This window comes from Pinus tabuliformis, chromosome J, assembly GCF_031772625.1.
Source record: "Pinus tabuliformis cultivar Carrire ecotype Pingquan chromosome J, CPIR1, whole genome shotgun sequence".
Lineage (NCBI taxonomy): Eukaryota > Viridiplantae > Streptophyta > Pinopsida > Pinales > Pinaceae > Pinus > Pinus tabuliformis.
Window position 1 is genome coordinate 1,494,303,063 of NC_142295.1, and position 25,277 is coordinate 1,494,328,339.

General features: G+C 37.0%; 2 protein-coding genes, 1 long non-coding RNA gene and 3 pseudogenes across 3 annotated transcripts; 4 read left to right on the forward strand and 2 right to left on the reverse strand.

Annotated features, from left to right (window-relative positions):
• The first annotated feature begins 2,289 nt into the window (after nucleotides 1–2,289).
• Nucleotides 2,290–2,798, forward strand: LOC149233074 (flavonoid 3'-monooxygenase-like). The gene is made up of 2 exons (XM_089382088.1): nucleotides 2,290–2,413; nucleotides 2,518–2,798. The coding sequence occupies exons 1-2, from the start codon at nucleotides 2,290–2,292 to the stop codon at nucleotides 2,796–2,798; spliced, it is 405 nt and encodes a 134-aa protein (XP_089238214.1).
• Nucleotides 2,799–5,176: 2,378 nt separating this feature from the next.
• On the reverse strand, nucleotides 5,177–6,216 carry LOC149233075 (uncharacterized). The gene is made up of 2 exons (XR_016247594.1): nucleotides 5,882–6,216; nucleotides 5,177–5,767 (listed from the first exon to the last, which is right to left on the reverse strand). It is a non-coding gene; the product is annotated as an uncharacterized LOC149233075 (long non-coding RNA).
• A 7,076-nt stretch (nucleotides 6,217–13,292) lies between these two features.
• On the reverse strand, nucleotides 13,293–14,253 carry LOC149233076 (uncharacterized). The gene is made up of 3 exons (XM_089376652.1): nucleotides 13,986–14,253; nucleotides 13,791–13,871; nucleotides 13,293–13,704 (listed from the first exon to the last, which is right to left on the reverse strand). The coding sequence occupies exons 1-3, from the start codon at nucleotides 14,153–14,155 to the stop codon at nucleotides 13,542–13,544; spliced, it is 414 nt and encodes a 137-aa protein (XP_089232778.1). The 5' UTR covers nucleotides 14,156–14,253; the 3' UTR covers nucleotides 13,293–13,541.
• Nucleotides 14,254–15,265: 1,012 nt separating this feature from the next.
• On the forward strand, nucleotides 15,266–15,913 carry LOC149233077 (putative pectinesterase/pectinesterase inhibitor 51 pseudogene; annotated as a pseudogene).
• An 869-nt stretch (nucleotides 15,914–16,782) lies between these two features.
• On the forward strand, nucleotides 16,783–20,221 carry LOC149233078 (putative pectinesterase/pectinesterase inhibitor 51 pseudogene; annotated as a pseudogene).
• Nucleotides 20,222–21,090: 869 nt separating this feature from the next.
• Nucleotides 21,091–24,529, forward strand: LOC149233079 (putative pectinesterase/pectinesterase inhibitor 51 pseudogene; annotated as a pseudogene).
• Nucleotides 24,530–25,277: the final 748 nt, after the last annotated feature.

The window sequence follows — 25,277 nt, forward strand, 5'->3', positions numbered from 1 at the left end:
TGATCTCCTCTCTCCATATCTAACAGTCATCACTCACCCTGATCAACAAAACAATCCATTGATCCTCCACCGTTGATCAAAGCACACTTGATCCAACACTTAATAGCAATATCGGGTGAGCCACTTACATGGGGATTACCCGCCCGATGAAGCGATTTTCTCTCTCCACCTGAGTGTTACGTGTCGCTTGGTTAATGGAATCGGGTGACCACCTCGAATTACCACTTACCACTTTTCCTTCGCTCGATAACTACCTACACTGATAAAACCTACTTTTCCAATACAACCACATGCATTAAATCAAACTTAAATAAAGCACTTAATAGATGTTTTAACGCTTAATTCCAATATTAACCATTAATGCTAAATGACCATGATTTAGTGAAAAACACATAAATACTGAGATTTAACATTAAAGTGTGAAAACAGAGAAAATACCCGTTTATGTTTTAGAACGCATATACACAGAGGTAAACAAGAGCCTACACCAATATTAACACACAGATACACACTGAATCAATTTCTTCATTATAATAGAAGTTACAGAGTCTTGGCCCTCTCGGCTCAATTACAACAATTTATTTGACCTCTGTCTCAATCTCAAAACCCTATCTAACACTCAAACTCTCGCCTCTCACTCAATTCTCAATCATCTCAGCTAATTCCTTTCCATTACATTTTTTCTCTTTTATGAGTCAAATCCTATTCTAATTGCACTAACAACTCGATCTCTATTTTAATCAATCTAACAATCACATCTCTATGTTTAAGCTCTATTACACACCTATGCTAACAACTTATCCCTTAGTCTAAAATAATACAATTTTCTAATTATTACAATAATGAAGTAAAGATCATTTTCGATAGATCCAGCCCTCTCTACCAAAACTGACTTTTGACCACTCAGGTCAATGAAATTCAACTCATTTAGCCACAACATGTTAACAAACCATCACATTGTTGGCTAAGTCTAGATGCTCCTGCATCACTACATGAAAGTGTCAAAAACATCTTTCCTATTGGTAGGACTGAGACCACTTGCCATAGATGGAATGATTTTGGTGTACCAGAAGTAATGATTTTGTGAGGTAATAGAAAACTTCAACTTATAAAAATGACATAAAAAATAAATTAAATTAAATTATATATATATATATATATATATATATAAGCATATTGTAGTAAATAAATGAAATGACTATTTTCTAAACATTTTTTTCTATAACCATTATAGATCCATCTTAACTTGGAATCTATTAAAAATAAAATAAAGAGGGACCAAATCTCCTAAATTGCAGACTTTTCCTTAATTTTATATTCAAATAAAAAATTTGCACTCAAAGATTTGATCTCTCTTTACACTTTATTGATCTATAAATCTAATATCAAAACCAAACCCTTCTCACATTTGTTCAACCACTGTGTGTTTATACCATATCTTGAAATTGATGGATTCGTAGCCATATCTATCCTGCTAATTTGACATCGATATTTAACTTGTCAGAGATGATCGTAGTTTTGTGATTATGTGTTCGGAGTTCTATTTTTGGTTTTAGCGTGGTGACCGAATCTTTCTTTCGAAGCGCAATAATACAAGATAGAGTAGGATATCGGATGCGTGCCCCTAAACCGAATCTTTCTTTCGAAGCGCAATAATACAAGATAGAGTAGGATATCGGATGCGTGCCCCTAAATTTTGCCATCCAACAAGAGGGTCTTTCAAAATATTTCCATTAAATTGTTATATAGTAATAATTAGCGTTTTCTCTTTTTGTTATCAGTAATAATTAGTTTTTTCTCTTTGTGGGATGACCTAGTGGTTTGAATAATAAGATCTTATCTTTTATCTAGAATTCTCAGCCAATTCTAATATGGGCATTACCTGAGAATCCCAGGTTTGTGATAGAGAGGTGGTCCATTTCTCAGTGGATTCTAATATGGGTACTACCTGAGAATCCCAAGTTTCAATCTTCTATGATTTAAGAAAAAGGAAGTACAATCGTGCAGAGAAATGGGTTTTAGGGTATTAGTCTGGGAGGCTGCCATTTTTATGCAACATCGTCTTGTTGCAGCTGTAATATGTATACCTGGATCCTAATTTTCATGAAAATGAACATTAAAATGGCGAAGAAGTTGCTTCCAGGACTGGCAAGGCTACCGATCATAGGCCATGTTCACATGTTGGGAAAGCTTCCCCACAGGAATCTCACCCTTTTGTCTCATAAATAAGGACCTCTCATGTTCCTCTGCTTGGGATGTGTTCCCACTGTAGTCGTCTCTTCTGCCGAAATGGCCCAACAATTTCTGAAGACATATGACCATGTTTTCTCCAGCAGACCCGCACTCCGTTCTTCAAAATACATGGTATATGATGCCATAGATGTGTTCTTTACTCGCTATGGCATAGCTAGGGGTAGTTGCGAAAGATATGCGTTGCGCTAGGGTTTCTAATCCCGTTGTAGATGTTAGCAAAATTGTGTCAAATGTAGCAGTCAATATAATTTGTCGGATATTCAGTTGAGGAGGCATATGACAGTGGAGGGTTCAAGGAAATGATTCAGGAATTTGCTTCTCTGCTCGGTGTTTTTGATATTGGAGAATTCGCACCATATTTGGGATGGATGGATATTCAAGGCCTCGGTCATCGGCAGAAAGAGATTCATAAGAAAATAGATGCATTCTACGAGAAGCTTATAGAGGACCATTTCGTCCAAAAATCCAAGAGGGAAAGCAAGGATTTCGTGAATGTTTTACTTGCATTGTCTCAAAAAAATAGTTCGGAGTTCGGAGGTCAATAACAGCCGAGATAAGACAAAAGTCATTCTTATTGCAAGTTAAAAACTCGGTTTCATCTCATTTAGCTCATTGTAACTAGAAACATTCATATCATTCATGGATATGATAATGGTAATTATTGAATTTAGTCTTTTGTGATCTATGTCAAGTTTTTGAGATATGTTTTCAGTGATAATCACATTAAAATTTATTTGTCGATGTATATCAAATCAACCAGTGTGGTTTATCATCACGACAAGCATTTCAAACTAACTAGTGTGGTTCATTGTTAGATTCGAAACACGTCAACAAAAGATGAACCACAATGATTAGTTTGAAACGGGTAGACAAATGAATTTTGATATGATTATCGGAAGGAACCCAAAGTCATGGGAGGACATAGAAGAATTCAATCTAGAGAGGTTCATGCAAGGTCCAACCAGCTATGTGGATGTGAGAGGTCAAGGTTTCCAGCTAATTCCATTTGGGTCAGGTAGAGGAAGACGCCATGGGATGCAACTGGGGTTAGTGATCATTGAGATTGTGTTGGCGCAGCTCTTGCATTGCTTTGATTGGAGACTTCCAGGCAGAACTCACGGCCCATATTTGGACATGAAAGAGAAGTTCGGTCTAACAGTACCAAGAGCAGTTAATCTACTTGTCGTTCTAGCAACTCTTGCACAAGGATGTACCTATTGAACCATACATGGCTTGCACCAAGTCTCTTATGCCAAAAGATTAAATATCATGAGAAAAGTATGTGGATTTCAGAGGACACTGTATGAATTCAAAATAGCATCACACTCTTAGAAAGAAAGAAAGAAAATTATTTTAACATCCACGAGGCTAAAGATAGCCTATGGGACAAACAACCATAATATAAATATTAAAAGATATTGTATTTAATATGTAAAGTTGTTTTTGAAGTGAAAGCATCTGAAAAATTGTGATGAGGAGAGTGAAAATGTCAGTATGACAATTTGGAGATTTTCATTGTAACACCTGTTGTTAGTATTAATTACTACTGGCAATTTTGTTGTGGATAATATTATAGATTAAATAGACAGTGGAAAAACTCAGTAATAAATAATTCTAGAATAATATTTTTATTTTTTCTTGAACAAGAAAATCATTTTGGAAGGAACTCATTCGTGGTTAAGCAAACCTAACTTCTTAAACAGTTACAACAGTTATGAGCATGTTCCCCATTCTAGAGAATAAAAGATCTCAGTGAATGAAGAGAGTTTCTTCTTGGAAAATAAGAGGAAAAAGACTCAGAGGGAACAAGAGGTAGCAAAAGGAGCTACGTGAACTGGATAAATCTTGAGTTGGTTGAAACCGGTGGAGTTATTCCATTGACAAACAAAGTCTGGGTATTCATATTTGACCTAGGTAGTTTGATATCTGAATATTTGACTTAGAAAGACTAGAAATAATTGTGGAAGTCTGAGGCTCGGGGGGAGACACAGACGTAATATCCGATCTCGTAGGTTGGGAGGAGATCACGTCAAACAAGAGCAGTCCCAATTGTTTAAGTATCGGAAACAATGAAGTAACTAATAATTTTCCTGTATTTATTTTAAGAAAAATAGAAAGTATACAAATTCTGTTTAGCATCTTTTTTTGTATGAGTGTTCTGGTTTTAGTATCAGTTTGCAATAATAATAATAAAATAGATACAGTAGGGTTAGTGTTAGATTTCTAGTTCTGAATTTCAGGATCAGTTTATGCTTTTATATAAATTACAGTGGGGTTACTATTGAAAATTTACTTCTTAGTGAAAGTACAAATTAATTTATAGGGGCAAGGTTAGTCCCTTATGGGTGAGAACCCCCATCCATAGACAGTCCAATACCCAGTACATACATGGTCCTCGTGGGTTAAGGAGCAGCTCCTGAGAGGAACCAAATCCCAGCTCGAGGAGAAAGTTATTAAACCCAGTGAGTAATAAAATCGAAGAGTATAGATAAAGATATCTAGAGAGTTACTTAGGAAACAATTCCCTGTATAAATTACTATCTGGAAGAATTCATTAGTGATATATGCTATCTAATGATATTAAATAACCAAGACAAATGCATGAAAAATGTAATTATACTGTGCATCCTCAAGGCACAATTAATCTGTGCATAATAGACAATTATAAACAAGACTATCACTAACATTGTGACCATAATATGAACGAGAAAAGTTCTGCCTCAAGTATATTCAAACTCTTAGAAATAAAACCATTCGGGCTAAAAGTAATAAGCTGGGAGATATTATATGAAACAGAGAATTGAAAGAGAAGCTCGGGGAAGGCACTAGTAATTAATTAGAACTGTTGTATCATCAAAACTGAGAAAACAAAACTATCAAAATAAGTTGTCTTCATAATGAACCTGTGATTACGAAGAATACATAAGTTAACGGGTCTCGAACCCTAAACAAGTAGACCATGGAAATAAGTATCATTATATGTACAAAAGGAACGAAATATCTGGTACATTCATAACACAACCGATAGTTTTTTGTTGTTCTTGATTAAAATTAAGAAAACCCTCGGTGGAAACAAACAGAACCATCCGAACGAAGAAATCCTAAGTATGATGGAAAAAAGTAACCTAGAACCAGAAGCTCAAGATCAACCATTACAATGTTGTAAACCCTCCTTTCAGAATAGCTACGATGGCAAGCAAGAAATATATTGAAAGCTAGCGACCTTACCCGTGTCATGAAATGACAAAATTAGACCGAAACTATAAGTACTCATTCCATTAATCGACGAACAGAGAAATATGTTCAATAGAAATACATGTGCATGTCGAGGGGTTGCAGGAGGAAACCTTCCATATAAGAAAACAAATCAGGTTTAGTCCATTAGACTGAAGCCAAGAAACGACTGTAAGAAGGCGAATGACAGAGGATTCATTTGTCCCATCCATGGTGACAATGTGAAGTTGGAGTTAGATTAATATTCCTCATAAACCCTCTCAAATTATGGAACTTATACCTACGAAGAGGGTCTAGGGATTAACATCGACCTTCCAAACAATTGGAAACACAAACCATTAACATTCTTACTGCAAAAACTTCAAATTCGAACAAGTATGGAGGTCGAGGTTACCTGAACTGTTTAGCCGAACGACAGCGAAAACAAAACCTAAATGCAACTTCAATTCTGTCAAGTATGGAGGTCGAGGTTACCTGGACTGTTGGGTCGAACGCCATCGGCGGCAGAACCCTCTCACTGATAAGGATGAATGCAAATGAGGAGTTTTCTCAAGCATATGGTCATCGGTTACCTAAACTTCTCAAGGCAGAGGAGAACCGTCGGATCTTGCCATAGTTAATCCACGGTGGAGGGTAACACAAGTGTCCATCTTCGGGATTCGAGGATCTGGGTCAGCCAACTTGGCAACCACTCCAACCCTGCCTCGAATCCGGTAACCTATACTTAGCATTTAAGCCTTGTACCCGTGCAATAATGGAGGTAGAGGCCTTGTTAATATCAACTATTAAACCAACCATGATACAAGTGAATACATATGAGAGCTAACTGAATTCCATTCATTGCCAATACATGTAAATAAGTTATGTATTGAGTACCATAGTATTAGCAGGATTGATATATGGTTATAGTCAAATGGTATTGTTAAACAAATCGGGATTTTTAAGTGATATAATTTTATTTTATTTTATGATGTGTTTAGTTGCTAGGATAGACATGTTACAAGTGGTATTGGAGCCAGGTTACAAGAAGAGGCATGTATGGGCACTGAGCTGAATAAAAATAAAAAAATAATTGTTGTGTGATTCACAGAGAGAGGAAAACAAGAAAAGATTCATGTGAAGAGGTGTGGAACCTACCCCATCGGGTCGACCAAGGGAAGAGTTTGAAGTCCATATGGGAGCTAACCCAGAAATGTGGGTCCAATTGGGAGAAAGCAATCGAAATGTGATTTCTCTACTATTGGAGATAGTCCAATAGTTATGAGCAAAAATGACCAATCTCTGAGCTGATAATGAAATGTTGAGATTAGAACAAGAAAGAATCATAAAAAGTTTGTCGGCTCGACAAAACCAAAGAAACCCAAACCCAAGTGCAGATAATGGACGTAGACCGGAAATGAAACACCAAGAGGAGGAACAGCATGAGGTCGAAGGAAGTCAAATGAATAATAAAAAGGAGTCCAAAAATGTATCTAGTGGAAAAACCAAGAAAAGGAAGATAGAGCTGCATGGTGAATTCAAAAAAATAAAACCTCCAACATATGATGGGGAAGTTGAGGAAGTTGTAGAAGCATGGCTAATTAACATGAACAAGTATTTTCATATATGAGTACGATGACAATTTGAAGGCTCAGTTATCTATATATCAGTTGTGAATAAAGCCACCTTGTGGTGGGACGAGGTAAAAACAATTCGGCAGATTGATGAACAAGAAGTTACTTGGGACAAATTCCAAAAGCATTTTAAAGATAAATATCTAACTAGACGTTTTTATGATGAAAAATCAAAAGAATTCCATGATTTGAGATTGGGTCAGCAAACCATGGATGGATTTATAACTAAATTCACCTCATTTTTGAGATATCTACCCTACATTAAGGAGGAAAATGCTAAGGTATAGCGTTTCATTAGTAGTTTGTCAGTGTTCATGAAGGAGGGATTGGAATTTCACTATCCGAAAACAATGGATGAAGCAACTCAGAAGGCCAGGATTTGCTATCAGCAAACAAAGTGAAGAATGACAGTAGTAAAAGTTGGCTACAGAAGAAAGGGCAGAAAAGCATAAAAAGTGTGAAATGAACTAGAATGTTTAGTAATCGAAATTTCACGAAAAGACCCTTTAACAACTTTTCGGAAAAGCAACATCAGAAGACTTGTACTCCTAGTGAGTCCCAACAAATGGAGGCATCCAGCAAGCCTGACTCAAACCCAGTTTCAAAACCACCTCTGCAGTGTTGGGGTTGCGGAGAACCTCATTATTATAAAAATTTCCCCATTGGAACAAACTGAAGCAAACTGCAAATATTCAAAAGGCTTCTATAGTTAGAGAAATGGCAAGGAGTATCCCACGAATTAACGCAACATTGGAGGACCACCAAGAAGAGTACCAACCAACAATGGTTGATTTCAAAGTTAAATTAGCTAGTCGTTGTGTTTCTATTTTAATAGATCTTAGTGCAAGCTTAAGTTACCTTAGTCCTAAGATAGTTGAATCGTGACATTTACAAAGTGTTAAGTTTAAAAATTCTTGGTTGGTGCAATTAGCCACCGGAGCAAAGCGAAAATCAAACTCTAAGGTATAGGAGTGTATGATAGGAGTTGGTGACTAGCAGATTAAGGAAACATTGGTCTGTGGTTAATTGCAAAGAAAATATTGTTAGTTTCCTCACCGAAGAGGGAAATAGACAAGAGATTCAGGGCATTAAGAAAGGATTTAAACTACATCCAACCACAGCGAATCAATTAAGTAAATGCATGAGGAAAGGTTGTCAGATATATGTTGTGCAAGTTGGGTATACCAATTCTAAGGACAAGCTCGTTGCTCTAGAAGGTATACCAGTGGTGCAGGAATTCAACGATGTTTTTCCGGAAGAAATTTCGAGGCTGCCACCGAAGAGCAATATTGATTTTACAATCGAGTTGATACCTTGGGTCACTCCTCTATCTAAGACTCCTTACCGTACGTGTCCCAGAATTGACAGAGCTGAAATTACAGCTGCAATAACTATTGGATAAAGGTTATATATGCCCCAGTGTTTCACCTTGGGGTGCTCTAGTATTATTTGTAAGCAAAAACGACGGTATGTTATGATTATGTATCGATTACAGGCAGTTAAATAAATTAACTATTAAAAACAGATATCCCTTACCCTGAATTGATGATCTATTTGATCAGGTGAAGGGAGCAAAGGTATTTTCAAAAATGGATTTATGGTCAGGTTATCATCACATAAGGATAAAGGAAGAAGATATTAGCAAAACTTCATTTAGAACTCATTATGGCCATTATGAGTTTATTGTACTACCATTTGGCTTAAATAATGCCCCTGCAATGTTTATGAGTCTAATGAATGGAATTTTCCATCCATACTTGGACAAGTTTGTTCTAGTTTTCATAGATGATATTCTAGTAGACAAGGAACACCTTTGAATAGTACTGCAAACACTAAGAGAGAATCAGCTTTACACTAAATTCAGCAAGTGTCATTTCTTCAAATACCAGATTCAATATCTTGGGCATGTAATCTCTTCAGAAAGTCTAGCGGTCGATCCAGAGAAAATCAAAACCATCATGGAATGGTCAATACCCTAAAATGTAACCGACATTATATCATTTATGGGGTTGGTTGGGTACTACCATCGTTTTATATAAGGGTTTTGCACGAATTGATTATCCGATGACTTCTTTCCAAAAGAAAGGGAAATCCATTAAGTGGACAGCAAAGTGTCAACGCAGTTTTGAAGAATTAAAGCATAAGCTGATCATAGCTCCTGTATTAAAGATTGTTGATCCAAAGAAAGAATTTGTAATATGTACGGATGATTACTAGGAAGGTGTTGGGTGAGTTTTAATGCAAGATGACAGAGTGGTGGCTTATGAGTCACGAAAATTAAAGGAGCATGAACAACGATACTCTGCCTACGACTTGGAACTAATAGCAGTAGTTCACATACTCAAAATTTGGCGGAATTACTTGTTGGGGAAGAAATTCTTGTTAATGATGGATCATAATAGTTTAACAAATTTCTTTCGGCAACCCTCTCTCAATTCTCGGTAAGCAAGGTGGACTACGTTTTTAAGCGAGTTTGATTTTGATATTAAACATTTGAAGGGTAAGGAAATTCGAGTGGTGGATGCCTTAAGTAGGAAGTTACAATGTATTTTTTAGGTGACATATAGCCGAGTGGAGTCAAATGTTCAGAACAAATTGAGGCAAAAAATCGAGATCCAGAATATACATCTTTGCGGAAGCAAAGTAAACAGGAACAAAATGAAGGAAAGCAGACTAATTTGGCGTTAATAATGAAACATTGCTGACATTTAAAGGCGGGATTTATGTACCAAATCAAATTTCCATTAAAAGACTAGTAATGGATGAATTCCATCGAAATCCTTATGCTGCTCATCCGAGTTATCAAAAATTGTTCTCTTCCATTAAGGGAAACTACTTCTGGCCCGAAATGCGAAAATATATTATGGAGTATCTAACTAGATGTGTAGAATGTAAACCAGTGAAAGTGGAACACCAACACCCAACACATTTACTCCACCCCTTACCCATACCTGAATGGAAATGGGGAACAATCACGATGGATTTTGTGACAGGGCTACCAAAGACTCAGAAGCAAAATGACTCTATTATGGTTGTGGTGGAAAAAGTGAGTAAAGTTGCCCACTTCATCCTTGTTAAGTCCATGTATAGTGCTACACAAATTGCACACATATTTATGAAGGAGATATTTTGCCTACATGGAATACTGAAAGCTATAATATTGGACAGAGATGCGAAGTTTACATATTCTTTTTGGAAAATCCTGTTTGCAGGATTAGGTACTCAAATTCAATTCAGTACTGCTTACCATCTACAACTACATGGGAAAATAGGTTAACCAGGTGCTAGAATATATGTTGTGCATGTATGTAATGCAACAACCGGGTAAATGGGAGGAGTATCTCCACTTGGTGGAGTTTGCATACAATAATAGCTATCATGAGCCCATTCGAGGTACTGCATGGGAAGAAGTGTAAAACCCCAGTTAATTGGAACAGTCCATAAAACCGACTTATGCTTGGACCAGATATGCTATTAGAAATGGAGTAAGTTGTGAAGAAAGTAAGGCAGAACTTAAGAGCAGCCCAAGATCGAGAAAAAACGTATGCAAATAAGAAGTGGACATTCAAAGAGTTCCAAGTAGGAGATCATGTTTATGTCCAGGCCAAACCCAAGAGAAGTACGTTAAGATGGACCAGTTGTCCTAAGCTAATTCTTTGATATTGTGGACCTTTTCAGATCCTGGAACGAATTGGACCTGTGGCTTATAGGCTTGCTCTACCAAGTTATATGTGGGTGCATAATTTATTTCACATCGCCCTACTATATATATATATATATATATATATATATAACCCCTGACACATTATAAATTGGAAGAGGTGCAGGTAAAATTACAGCAAGTGATATAATATGTTTGTGGATATATATATATATATATATATATATATATATAATATATTTTTTGTTGTTTAGACCATTTTCTAAATAATGGATGTATTGGATGCAGGTAGAACTGGACAGAGAGTTCCTGGTAGAACCATAACATATCCTAGATCGGAAAGAAGTAATGTTGCGGAAACGAGCTATCATCCAAGTTAAAGTGCAGTGGCAGCACTTTAGCCCGGAAGAGGCCACTTGGGAAGAAGAAATTATAATGCAACATGCATATTTGTACTTGTTTCAAAGGAAAGATGGACAAGACTAAACATTAAGGACGGTGTTTCAAACCAAGAGGGGAAGACGTAGCACCTGTTGTTAGCATTAATTACTGCTGGTAATTTTGTTGTGGATAATATTATAGATTAAATAGATGGTTAAAAAACTTGGTAATAAATAATTCTGGAATAATATTTTTTATTTTTCTTGAACAATAAAATAATTCTGGAAGGAACTCTTGTGTGGTTAAGTAAACATAACTTCTTAAACAGTTACAATAGTTATGAGAATGTTCCCCATTCTAGAGAATAAAAGATCTCAATGAATGAAGAGAGTTTCTTCTTGGAAAAATAGAGGAAAAAGACTCAGAGGGAACAAGAGGTAGCAAAAGGAGCTACACGAACTAGATAACTCTTGAGCTGGATGAAACTAGTGGAGTTATTCCATTGACAGACAAAGTCTGTGTTAGAAAATTATATATTACAGAGCAATGGAACACATAAAATATTGCAGAAATATAATCACAGAAAACGAATAAAACAAGAGAGACACAGATATACGTGGTTCACCCAGTTTGGCCTACGTCCACAGAGAAACAACCAGTCCTTCTTTTTATATTATCCAGCAAACTGAAGAGATACAACCTATAGCAGATCTGTTGTAACTCCCTCTTCACTCTCAATCTCCTCTCTGTTCCTTACTCAGAATATAGATATATATAGACGCAATACAATTCCCTCATATATAATGAGGGGTTGCCTTCTACGGCAAAAAACCCTAAATTAAACATAACTTCTATCGTCAGATCATCCGCCTAATGAACGGCCCAGATTGACTAGAAATTACTAGACTTTTACAAGGAAATTTTACATCTATTTTTTTTAGCTTCAGGGGTGCTGCCCCCGAACCCCCACCGGGGGACCGCTGGGCCCTGGACCCCCGCGGGGGGGACAAGTCCCCCCCACGTGGAGGGGTGTACAATCTTCCTGGGGTATACATCTCGCTGAAACCTTTGAATCCAGAAGATAATCAGGCTCCACACCCAACAGTATGGGTATTCAGATTTGACCTTGGTGGTTTAATATCTGAATATTTAACTCAAAAAGACTGGAAATAACTGTGGAATTCTGATGCTTGGGGGGAGACACAGACGTAATAGTCGATCTCGTAGGTTAGGAGGAGAGCACGCCAGACAAGAGCAGTGCCAATTGTTAAGTATCGGAAACAAATAAGTAACTAATAATGCTCTTGTCTTTCTTTTAAGAAAAATAGAAATTATACAAATTTTGTCTAAAATATTTTTTTGTATGAGCATTCTGGTTTTAGTAACAGTTTGCAATAATAATAAAAAATAGATACAGTAGGGTTACTGCTAAATTTCTAGTTCTGAATTTCAGTATCAATTTATGCTATTATATAAATTACAGTGGGGTTATTATTGAAAATTTACTTCTTAGTGGGAGTACAAATTAATTTATAAGGGCAAGGTTAGTCCCTTCTGGATTAGAACCCCCATCCATGGACAGTATAATACCCGGTACATGCATGGTCCTCGTGGGTTAAGGAGCAGTTCCTGAGAGGAACCAAATCCTAGCCCGAGGAGAAAGTTATTAAACCTAATGAGTAATAAAATGGAAGAGTATAGATAAAGATATCTAGAGAGTTACGTAGGAAACAATTCCCTGTAGAAATTACTACCTGGAAGAATTCATTAATGATATATGCTATCTAATTATATTAAATAACCATGACAAATCCATGAAAAATGTAATTATACTGTACATTCTCAAGGCACAATTAAATTGCGTAGAATATACAATTAGAAACAATATTGTCACTAACATTGTGACTAGAATATGAATGAGAAAAGATTTGCCTCAAGCATATTCAAACTCTTAGAAACAAAGCCATTCGGGCTAACAGTAATAAGCAGAGAGATATTATATGAAACAGAGAATTGAAAGAGAATCCTAGGGAAGGCACTAGCAGTTAATTAGAACTGATGTATCATCAAAACTGAGAAAACAAAACTGTCAAAATAAATTGTCTTCATAATGAACTCGTAATTACGAAGAATACATAAGTTAACGAGTCTCAAACCCTAAACAAGTAGACCATGAAAATAAGTATCATTATCTGTACAAAAGGAACGAAATATTTGGTACATTCATAACACAACCGACAGTTTTTTGTTGTTCTTGATTAGAATTAAGAAAACCCTTGGTGTAAACAAACAGAACCATCCGAATGAAGAAATTTCGAGTATGATGGAAAAAAAGTAACCTCGAAACCATAAGCTTGAGGTCAGCCATTACAATGTTGTATACCCTCCTTTTGGAATAACTACGATGACAAGCAAGCAATATATTGAAATTTGGCGACCTTACTTGTGTCATGAAATGACAAAATTAGACTGAAACTATAAGCACTCATTCCATTAATTGATAGACAAATAAATGTGTTCAACAGAAATACATATGCATGTCGAGGGGTTGCAGGAGGAGACCTGCCATATAAGAAAACAAACTGGGTTCATTCCATTAGAGCGAAGCCAAGAAACAATTGTAAGAAGATGAATGACTGAGGACTCACATGTCATAGGCATGGTGATGGTGTGAAGCTGGAGTTAGATTAATATTCCTCATAAACCCTCTCAAATTATAGAACTTATATCTGCGAAGAGGATCTGGGGATTAACATCAGCCTTCCAAGCAATTGGAAACACAAACCCTTAACATTCTTACTGCAACAACTTCAAATTTAGACAAGTATGGAGGTCGAGGTTACCTGAATTGTTTAGTCGAATGACAGCGACGACAGAACCTGAATGCAACTTCAATTCTGTAAAGTATGGAGACTGAGGTTACCTGGACTAGTGGGCCAAACGCCAGCGATGGCAGAATCCTTTCACCGGTAGGGAGGAATGCAAATGATGAGTTTCCTGAGTGTATGGTCATCGGTTACCTAAACCACTCAAGACAAAGGAGAACCATCGAATTTCGCCATAGTTAATTCACGGTGGAGGGTAACACAAGTGTCCAGCTTGGGGATTCGCAGATCTGGGTCAGCCAACTTGGCACCCACTCCAACCTTGCCGCGAATCCGGTAACATGTATTTAGCATTTAAACCTTATACTCGTGCAATAATAAAGGTAGCGACCTTGTTAATATCAACTATTAAACCAACCATGATACAAGTGAATACATGTTATAATTAATTGAATTCCATTCATTACCAATACATGTAAATAATTTATGTATTGAGTACTATAGTATTTTGTCTTGAGTAATATAGTATTAACAAAATTAATATATAGTTATAGTCAAATGGTATCATTAAACAAATGAAGATTTTTAAATGATATAATTTTATTTTATTGTATTTTTATGATGTGTTTAGTTGTTAGGATAGACATGTTACAAGATTTTCATTTGAATAGGTTTTAGTTAATTATTAAATGTTAATATTATTCGTGTGTTTCAACGGCATAATTAATCGTTTACACAAGAAACAGTATTCAATGATATAGCACCAACTCACAGCACTCCTTGACTCAGGCGCTGATGTGAACATCCTGAATAAGAAGATTATACCAGCAAAATATTGGGTCTTTGCAAAAAGGAACGTGGTAGGATTGGGCAATAAAACACTTAATTACGAAGTGCCTAAAGCTTCTATTTGTTTTGAGCATCATTGCATTAATCTAAAGTTTGTAATAGCAGATATCCCAATTGATTGCATTTTAGGAAATATTTTCCTAGCAGTTGCAGCAAAAAAATTAATTATCGTTTTACATTTTAAGAATAAGATATTTGGAACCCTTTCATATGATAGGTGTAATGTCTTTCAACATGCATTGGGGTTTGTAAGTTTGAGAAATTTCAATGGTCATATGTTAAAATCGGATCCTCTGTTTATTCTGATAACTAGATAAATATGTGTATGCTATTTCTAAACAAAGACGGAATTTAATACTTACAATTACCATCGTTCTTTGGTTTTGAACTCTTATCAAAGGAAAATTCAATCAATCCATATTCCTCGATCCCACTAAATGTTGTTTTAGATGTTGAGGATTGCTAATTTATTTGTTTTCACAATTGCAGCTGTAAATGTTGATGGCTTCTTGGCACGGGATATAACATTCGAAAATGCAGCAGGGCCAGGTAGTCAACAAGCGGTAGCCCTAAGAGTAGATAATGATCACTCTGCCTTCTACAACTGTGCCTTTCTTGGCCACCAGGATACATTGTACACTCATATTCTTCGTCAGTTCTATAGAAACTGCAGAATAGAAGGAACTGTTGACTTCATATTTGGAGACTCGGCATCCATCTTTGAAAACTGTCTCATTCTGTTGCGTCCTCGTCAAATAAACTCAGACAAAGGATCATCAGATCCTGTCACTGCACAGGGTCGAACAGATCCAGCCGAGCCCACAGGATTTGTTTTCCATAACTGCACTATCAATGGAACTGAAGAATATATGAGGGCTTACTATGCCAACCCAAAAATTTACAAAGGCTATTTGGGTCGGCCATGGAAGATGTACTCCAGAGCAATCTGCATAAATTCATATTTGGGAGAGGCCATTAGCCCTGAGGGATGGATGCCGTGGGTAGAGGACTTTGCTCAAACTATTATTAACACCAGAAATAAAAAGACAACCACAATGAAGAATAATTTAAACATCGTTGGAACTAATAGATTCTAGAACAATATAAGTTTGGATAATACTTTGATCATTTGAAGAATAAGGTACTTAATTTTTAACAACATGTTATTCTCGACAACGTCATGGCTTATTCTGTGTGACAATTTGCATACACTCTCTTTGATTTTTCCAAGGAGTGATGTTATTCAAAATATATCTCCCTGTGGGTGTCCTTATGCTGCACACAAGCAATGATGCATTTACTTTTTTCAACTTTATGTATGTTTATCATTTCCATCCATATGATTGTTTTCCCATGATTTCTAAGATGTAATTGAGTTTATATCCATCCAAATGTATTATAGGCTCCTAAACCAATGGTAAGATCAGTTATTTTAGATTTGTTGACAGGACTAGATAGACACGTGGGATAAATCTTATATTTATAGTATACTCCTCTTTAACGTTATGAGTTTGTACACATGTTTTAACACTTTCTCAGCTCTCAATAAAAATCAGAACATTGTGGAATTCTTTTAGGATCAGAAGCAACGCTAGGGTTGGAAAAAGCATGTAGCACTTATAATGTATCAAACTTAAAATAAGCCAGAAGTCTCCATTTTATCTGGGATTCCTCTTTGTTCATCCCTTGTCTGACACTAAGGTATATAATGTTCTGAAAAGTCTCATTGTGATATCCACTCATACATGCTAGACAGTAAGGCACACCTCTGTGTTGAGATTCAATTCTAGATCCATAATTGTTTTTGACTTTTATTGATTTTTCTTTGTCAAAAATGTAGATTAGCATTGCCTCGAATTGGCCATTTGTTGATGATAAAAAATAAACACCGGTAAAGAAACAAAATTGCATAAAATTTTGACTTCTTTCTTCTATGCTGTTGTTTCTTATGTCATTTGCATAAATTGGTTCCCGATGTGACTGTGTCCAAGGATGAATCCTCTATGAGTATTCAACAGGCGGTGAACAGTGCACCGGATAAATCTGAGCGGAGATTCGTGATACATATAAAGGCTGGGGTGTATAAGGAGATTGTTAGGGTTCCTCCCAGTAAAACTAATCTTATGTTTGTGGGTGATGGCATGGGGAAGACTGTGATCACGGGGTCTATGCGTGTGCCATCCCTGCCTGGTGTTCCAAGTACATATGGCTCTGCAACTGTTGGTAATGCTCATCATTGTTCCTCTTCCTCTTCATATTAAGTTGGAATTTATTTCTTTGCCTGAGTTTGGTTTTGTTATTGTGTTTGATCATGGTGTGGTTCCTGGCAGATTTGAGATGCCTTGAATTGAAATTGGAAAATATGCTCTTCCAACATGTTTTGATCATTACACATGGTTCTTGCGGACCACATCCCTCTGTGATTTTTTGGGTCAACCTTAGTCCATATTCTCTCCTCTCTCACCTTTTGTCACTAATTCACCCCAAGAGACATTAAAAGAGCTGTTAGGATCTTGAGCACCAGCAAAGAAGTAGATGAGTAAGGTCTGCAAGTTGAATTTGCATTGGCTTTCCCTCTTCATGGTCTCAAAATATCATCCACCCCATCTTCCAATTGAAGGATATTTCTGATAGAAATAATTACAGGAATATTATGATTGGGCGTGCCTTTGTCGAACTCTATGTTATGGGCATGAACGTGTGGCTTTCTCAACATATAGAGAGGAACAAATTCAAAGCTATGGGGCAACCAAGTCTTAGAAGAGATTATGAAACTAGTGACCACATTTTTAGCCTGTGTGCTATTATCAAGGAAGCTGACGTCCCTCATCTAAAGTCCTGTTGCTTTGTGGATTTTCAGAAGGCTTTTGGACTCTGTTCCAAGGGAATTATCGTTCTGGAGACTACGTGAAATTGGCATCTTTGAGTGTCTCATAGTTGCTTTCATGAAATTCCATGGGATATACATTAATGGGTTAGAGCATAACCGAGCGAGTACTTCCACAAGGGAGATGTTTACGTTTTACACCATGTTTTGTTTACCTTATTCTTATTTGCAGAGGATCTGATCCTTTTAGCCTCCTCCCCTAGGGACATTCAGAGATAGCTTGATGCCCCTGCCAATGTGATGGTCATAGAATGATGGTGGTGAACCTTAGTGAAACTGAGGTTGTGATTTAAATATCCAAGAGCACCCTAACAAACTTCCACTTCTTCTTCAAAGGAAGCGAGGTGGAGATTACCATTGCTTATACATCTATGGGATCTGATCCATAGCCCTTAGGTTTAGCTTAAGGCATGTCTTTCAACCCAAACTTAGAAAGGGTTATAGGTCTCTCTCCATGCTTGACCGACAATACTTCCATATGCATTTTCAGGACATCTCTTCTGAGATGCATTTTTTGTCACAATTAACAGACCTATAGTACTATATGGTGTTGAAATCTTGGGGCCTACCTCGTTACCACCTGACTGCGCGCAGGCTGAGACAGTCCAATTCCTCATGCTACAGTGTATGATTTAGCATAAACAAACAGTTCCATAACCCATTGTACAAACAGTTTGGCATTCATCCCTTTTTCCTTGAGAGCATTTTTGGACTTGTCTTCTTTCTTCACGGGAAACTCCTATCTGGCCCTTTGCCTTTTTTAGATTGCCTCCACAGGCCCCTTTGTCTAGCGAATGTGCTATTTTTTTAAAGGCGTCTTCAGTTCTTCAAAGAGTGCCTCCCTCCTTTTAGCTATTCTCTAGATGCCCTAGTGACATCCTAGCCCTTGAATGGAGATAAACATGGATATCAAAGAGGACGTCTATCTACAGTAAATCCAGGTCACTTGGATTGAATCCCACAACGGTTTCACAATCAAATGACCTTCTACTATGATCACTTATTGTACAAGTATGATCTAGGAAGCAATTCTCTTTGATACATTTGCAGATTTTTATGGGTCTTCTTGCAGAACCCAAAGGGCTTTAAACGCTTGTTCAATTCTGTGGCCAAGGAATCCACTACCATTGCTTCCAATTCCTTCTACATGGACATAAAGTGTGCCCTTTCTGCCATGTTGCTAAGAACTACTGGATAAAAATGCCAAACCACAACACTGAGGGCCTGCATGCTGGTTAAACTTAAAAACCTGAGGAAAGGTAGAGATTTGGCTGACAAGACTTCTTTGGAGACAATCAATTGTGAAAATGACCATCCAATTAATGAGAGAGAAATTTTCTACTTGAGTTCAACCCAGATTAATTCCCTTGCAAAGGAATGCTGATCTAGAAAGCATCAACAAAATAAAAATGAGAGGAGAAGGAAACAATCAAAACCCAGCAGTGCTTGGAATGTAATCCGTCATTTGCAAGGGAAGCAATAATGCTTTTCTTCAGATTGTAGGTTGCTGAAAAGAAGAGAGCAATAACATTTATTTTTGCAGATTCTGCACTTCTTTCATCCTATTAAAGCAGCAAAAAAATTAATTATCGTTTTACATTTTAAGAATAAGATATTTGGAACCCTTTCATATGATAGGTGTAATGTCTTTCAACATGCATTGGGGTTTGTAAGTTTGAGAAATTTCAATGGGCATATGCTAAAATCGGATCCTCTGTTTATTCTGATAACTAGATAAATATGTGTATGCTATTTCTAAACAAAGACGGAATTTAATACTTACAATTACCATCGTTCTTTGGTTTTGAACTCTTATCAAAGGAAAATTCAATCAATCCATATTCCTCGATCCCACTAAATGTTGTTTTAGATGTTGAGGATTGCTAATTTATTTGTTTTCACAATTGCAGCTGTAAATGCTGATGGCTTCTTAGCACGGGATATAACATTCGAAAATGCAACAGGGCCAGGTAGTCAACAAGCGGTAGCCCTAAGAGTAGATAGTGATCACTCTGCCTTCTACAACTGTGCCTTTCTTGGCCACCAGGATACATTGCACACTCATATTCTTCGTCAGTTCTATAGAAACTGCAGAATAGAAGGCACTGTTGACTTCATATTTGGAGACTCGGCAGCCATCTTTGAAAACTGTCTCATTCTGCTGCGTCCTCGTCAAATAAACTCAGACAAAGGATCATCAGATCCTGTCACTGCACAGGGTCGAACAGATCCAGCCAAGCCCACAGGATTTGTTTTCCATAACTACACTATCAATGGAACTGAAGAATATATGAGGGCTTACTATGCCAACCCAAAAATTTACAAAGGCTATTTGGGTCGGCCATGGAAGATGTACTCCAGAGCAATCTGCATAAATTCATATTTGGGAGAGGCCATTAGCCCTAAGGGATGGATGCCGTGGGTAGAGGACTTTGCTCAAACTATTATTAACACCAGAAATAAAAAGACAACCACAATGAAGAATAATTTAAACATCGTTAGAACTAATAGATTCTAGAACAATATAAGTTTGGATAATACTTTGATCATTTGAAGAATAAGGTACTTAATTTTTAACAGCATGTTATTCTCGACAACGTCATGGCTTATTCTGTGTGACAATTTGCATACACTCTCTTTGATTTTTCCAAGGAGTGATGTTATTCAAAATATATCTCCCTGTGGGTGTCCTTATGCTGCACACAAGCAATGATGCATTTACTTTTTTCAACTTTATGTATGTTTATCATTTCCATCCATATGATTGTCTTCCCATGATTTCTAAGATGTAATTGAGTTTATATCCATCCAAATGTATTATAGGCTCCTAAACCAATGGTAAGATCAGTTATTTTAGATTTGTTGACAGGACTAGATAGACACGTGGGATAAATCTTATATTTATAGTATACTCCTCTTTAACGTTATGAGTTTGTACACATGTTTTAACACTTTCTCAGCTCTCAATAAAAATCAGAACATTGTGGAATTCTTTTAGGATCAGAAGCAACGCTAGGGTTGGAAAAAGCATGTAGCACTTATAATGTATCAAACTTAAAATAAGCCAGAAGTCTCCATTTTATCTGGGATTCCTCTTTGTTCATCCCTTGTCTGACACTAAGGTATATAATGTTCTGAAAAGTCTCATTGTGATATCCACTCATACATGCTAGACAGTAAGGCACACCTCTGTGTTGAGATTCAATTCTAGATCCATAATTGTTTTTGACTTTTATTGATTTTTCTTTGTCAAAAATGTAGATTAGCATTGCCTCGAATTGGCCATTTGTTGATGATAAAAAATAAACACCGGTAAAGAAACAAAATTGCATAAAATTTTGACTTCTTTCTTCTATGCTGTTGTTTCTTATGTCATTTGCATAAATTGGTTCCCGATGTGACTGTGTCCAAGGATGAATCCTCTATGAGTATTCAACAGGCGGTGAACAGTGCACCGGATAAATCTGAGCGGAGATTCGTGATACATATAAAGGCTGGGGTGTATAAGGAGATTGTTAGGGTTCCTCCCAGTAAAACTAATCTTATGTTTGTGGGTGATGGCATGGGGAAGACTGTGATCACGGGGTCTATGCGTGTGCCATCCCTGCCTGGTGTTCCAAGTACATATGGCTCTGCAACTGTTGGTAATGCTCATCATTGTTCCTCTTCCTCTTCATATTAAGTTGGAATTTATTTCTTTGCCTGAGTTTGGTTTTGTTATTGTGTTTGATCATGGTGTGGTTCCTGGCAGATTTGAGATGCCTTGAATTGAAATTGGAAAATATGCTCTTCCAACATGTTTTGATCATTACACATGGTTCTTGCGGACCACATCCCTCTGTGATTTTTTGGGTCAACCTTAGTCCATATTCTCTCCTCTCTCACCTTTTGTCACTAATTCACCCCAAGAGACATTAAAAGAGCTGTTAGGATCTTGAGCACCAGCAAAGAAGTAGATGAGTAAGGTCTGCAAGTTGAATTTGCATTGGCTTTCCCTCTTCATGGTCTCAAAATATCATCCACCCCATCTTCCAATTGAAGGATATTTCTGATAGAAATAATTACAGGAATATTATGATTGGGCGTGCCTTTGTCGAACTCTATGTTATGGGCATGAACGTGTGGCTTTCTCAACATATAGAGAGGAACAAATTCAAAGCTATGGGGCAACCAAGTCTTAGAAGAGATTATGAAACTAGTGACCACATTTTTAGCCTGTGTGCTATTATCAAGGAAGCTGACGTCCCTCATCTAAAGTCCTGTTGCTTTGTGGATTTTCAGAAGGCTTTTGGACTCTGTTCCAAGGGAATTATCGTTCTGGAGACTACGTGAAATTGGCATCTTTGAGTGTCTCATAGTTGCTTTCATGAAATTCCATGGGATATACATTAATGGGTTAGAGCATAACCGAGCGAGTACTTCCACAAGGGAGATGTTTACGTTTTACACCATGTTTTGTTTACCTTATTCTTATTTGCAGAGGATCTGATCCTTTTAGCCTCCTCCCCTAGGGACATTCAGAGATAGCTTGATGCCCCTGCCAATGTGATGGTCATAGAATGATGGTGGTGAACCTTAGTGAAACTGAGGTTGTGATTTAAATATCCAAGAGCACCCTAACAAACTTCCACTTCTTCTTCAAAGGAAGCGAGGTGGAGATTACCATTGCTTATACATCTATGGGATCTGATCCATAGCCCTTAGGTTTAGCTTAAGGCATGTCTTTCAACCCAAACTTAGAAAGGGTTATAGGTCTCTCTCCATGCTTGACCGACAATACTTCCATATGCATTTTCAGGACATCTCTTCTGAGATGCATTTTTTGACACAATTAACAGACCTATAGTACTATATGGTGTTGAAATCTTGGGGCCTACCTCGTTACCACCTGACTGCGCGCAGGCTGAGACAGTCCAATTCCTCATGCTACAGTGTATGATTTAGCATAAACAAACAGTTCCATAACCCATTGTACAAACAGTTTGGCATTCATCCCTTTTTCCTTGAGAGCATTTTTGGACTTGTCTTCTTTCTTCACGGGAAACTCCTATCTGGCCCTTTGCCTTTTTTAGATTGCCTCCACAGGCCCCTTTGTCTAGCGAATGTGCTATTTTTTTAAAGGCGTCTTCAGTTCTTCAAAGAGTGCCTCCCTCCTTTTAGCTATTCTCTAGATGCCCTAGTGACATCCTAGCCCTTGAATGGAGATAAACATGGATATCAAAGAGGACGTCTATCTACAGTAAATTCAGGTCACTTGGATTGAATCCCACAACGGTTTCACAATCAAATGACCTTCTACTATGATCACTTATTGTACAAGTATGATCTAGGAAGCAATTCTCTTTGATACATTTGCAGATTTTTATGGGTCTTCTTGCAGAACCCAAAGGGCTTTAAACGCTTGTTCAATTCTGTGGCCAAGGAATCCACTACCATTGCTTCCAATTCCTTCTACATGGACATAAAGTGTGCCCTTTCTGCCATGTTGCTAAGAACTACTGGATAAAAATGCCAAACCACAACACTGAGGGCCTGCATGCTGGTTAAACTTAAAAACCTGAGGAAAGGTAGAGATTTGGCTGACAAGACTTCTTTGGAGACAATCAATTGTGAAAATGACCATCCAATTAATGAGAGAGAAATTTTCTACTTGAGTTCAACCCAGATTAATTCCCTTGCAAAGGAATGCTGATCTAGAAAGCATCAACAAAATACAAATGAGAGGAGAAGGAAACAATCAAAACCCAGCAGTGCTTGGAATGTAATCCGTCATTTGCAAGGGAAGCAATAATGCTTTTCTTCAGATTGTAGGTTGCTGAAAAGAAGAGAGCAATAACATTTATTTTTGCAGATTCTGCACTTCTTTCATCCTATTAAAGCAGCAAAAAAATTAATTATCGTTTTACATTTTAAGAATAAGATATTTGGAACCCTTTCATATGATAGGTGTAATGTCTTTCAACATGCATTGGGGTTTGTAAGTTTGAGAAATTTCAATGGGCATATGCTAAAATCGGATCCTCTGTTTATTCTGATAACTAGATAAATATGTGTATGCTATTTCTAAACAAAGACGGAATTTAATACTTACAATTACCATCGTTCTTTGGTTTTGAACTCTTATCAAAGGAAAATTCAATCAATCCATATTCCTCGATCCCACTAAATGTTGTTTTAGATGTTGAGGATTGCTAATTTATTTGTTTTCACAATTGCAGCTGTAAATGCTGATGGCTTCTTAGCACGGGATATAACATTCGAAAATGCAACAGGGCCAGGTAGTCAACAAGCGGTAGCCCTAAGAGTAGATAGTGATCACTCTGCCTTCTACAACTGTGCCTTTCTTGGCCACCAGGATACATTGCACACTCATATTCTTCGTCAGTTCTATAGAAACTGCAGAATAGAAGGCACTGTTGACTTCATATTTGGAGACTCGGCAGCCATCTTTGAAAACTGTCTCATTCTGCTGCGTCCTCGTCAAATAAACTCAGACAAAGGATCATCAGATCCTGTCACTGCACAGGGTCGAACAGATCCAGCCAAGCCCACAGGATTTGTTTTCCATAACTACACTATCAATGGAACTGAAGAATATATGAGGGCTTACTATGCCAACCCAAAAATTTACAAAGGCTATTTGGGTCGGCCATGGAAGATGTACTCCAGAGCAATCTGCATAAATTCATATTTGGGAGAGGCCATTAGCCCTAAGGGATGGATGCCGTGGGTAGAGGACTTTGCTCAAACTATTATTAACACCAGAAATAAAAAGACAACCACAATGAAGAATAATTTAAACATCGTTGGAACTAATAGATTCTAGAACAATATAAGTTTGGATAATACTTTGATCATTTGAAGAATAAGGTACTTAATTTTTAACAGCATGTTATTCTCGACAACGTCATGGCTTATTCTGTGTGACAATTTGCATACACTCTCTTTGATTTTTCCAAGGAGTGATGTTATTCAAAATATATCTCCCTGTGGGTGTCCTTATGCTGCACACAAGCAATGATGCATTTACTTTTTTCAACTTTATGTATGTTTATCATTTCCATCCATATGATTGTCTTCCCATGATTTCTAAGATGTAATTGAGTTTATATCCATCCAAATGTATTATAGGCTCCTAAACCAATGGTAAGATCAGTTATTTTAGATTTGTTGACAGGACTAGATAGACACGTGGGATAAATCTTATATTTATAGTATACTCCTCTTTAACGTTATGAGTTTGTACACATGTTTTAACACTTTCTCAGCTCTCAATAAAAATCAGAACATTGTGGAATTCTTTTAGGATCAGAAGCAACGCTAGGGTTGGAAAAAGCATGTAGCACTTATAATGTATCGAACTTAAAATAAGCCAGAAGTCTCCATTTTATCTGGGATTCCTCTTTGTTCATCCCTTGTCTGACACTAAGGTATATAATGTTCTGAAAAGTCTCATTGTGATATCCACTCATACATGCTAGACAGTAAGGCACACCTCTGTGTTGAGATTCAATTCTAGATCCATAATTGTTTTTGACTTTTATTGATTTTTCTTTGTCAAAAATGTAGATTAG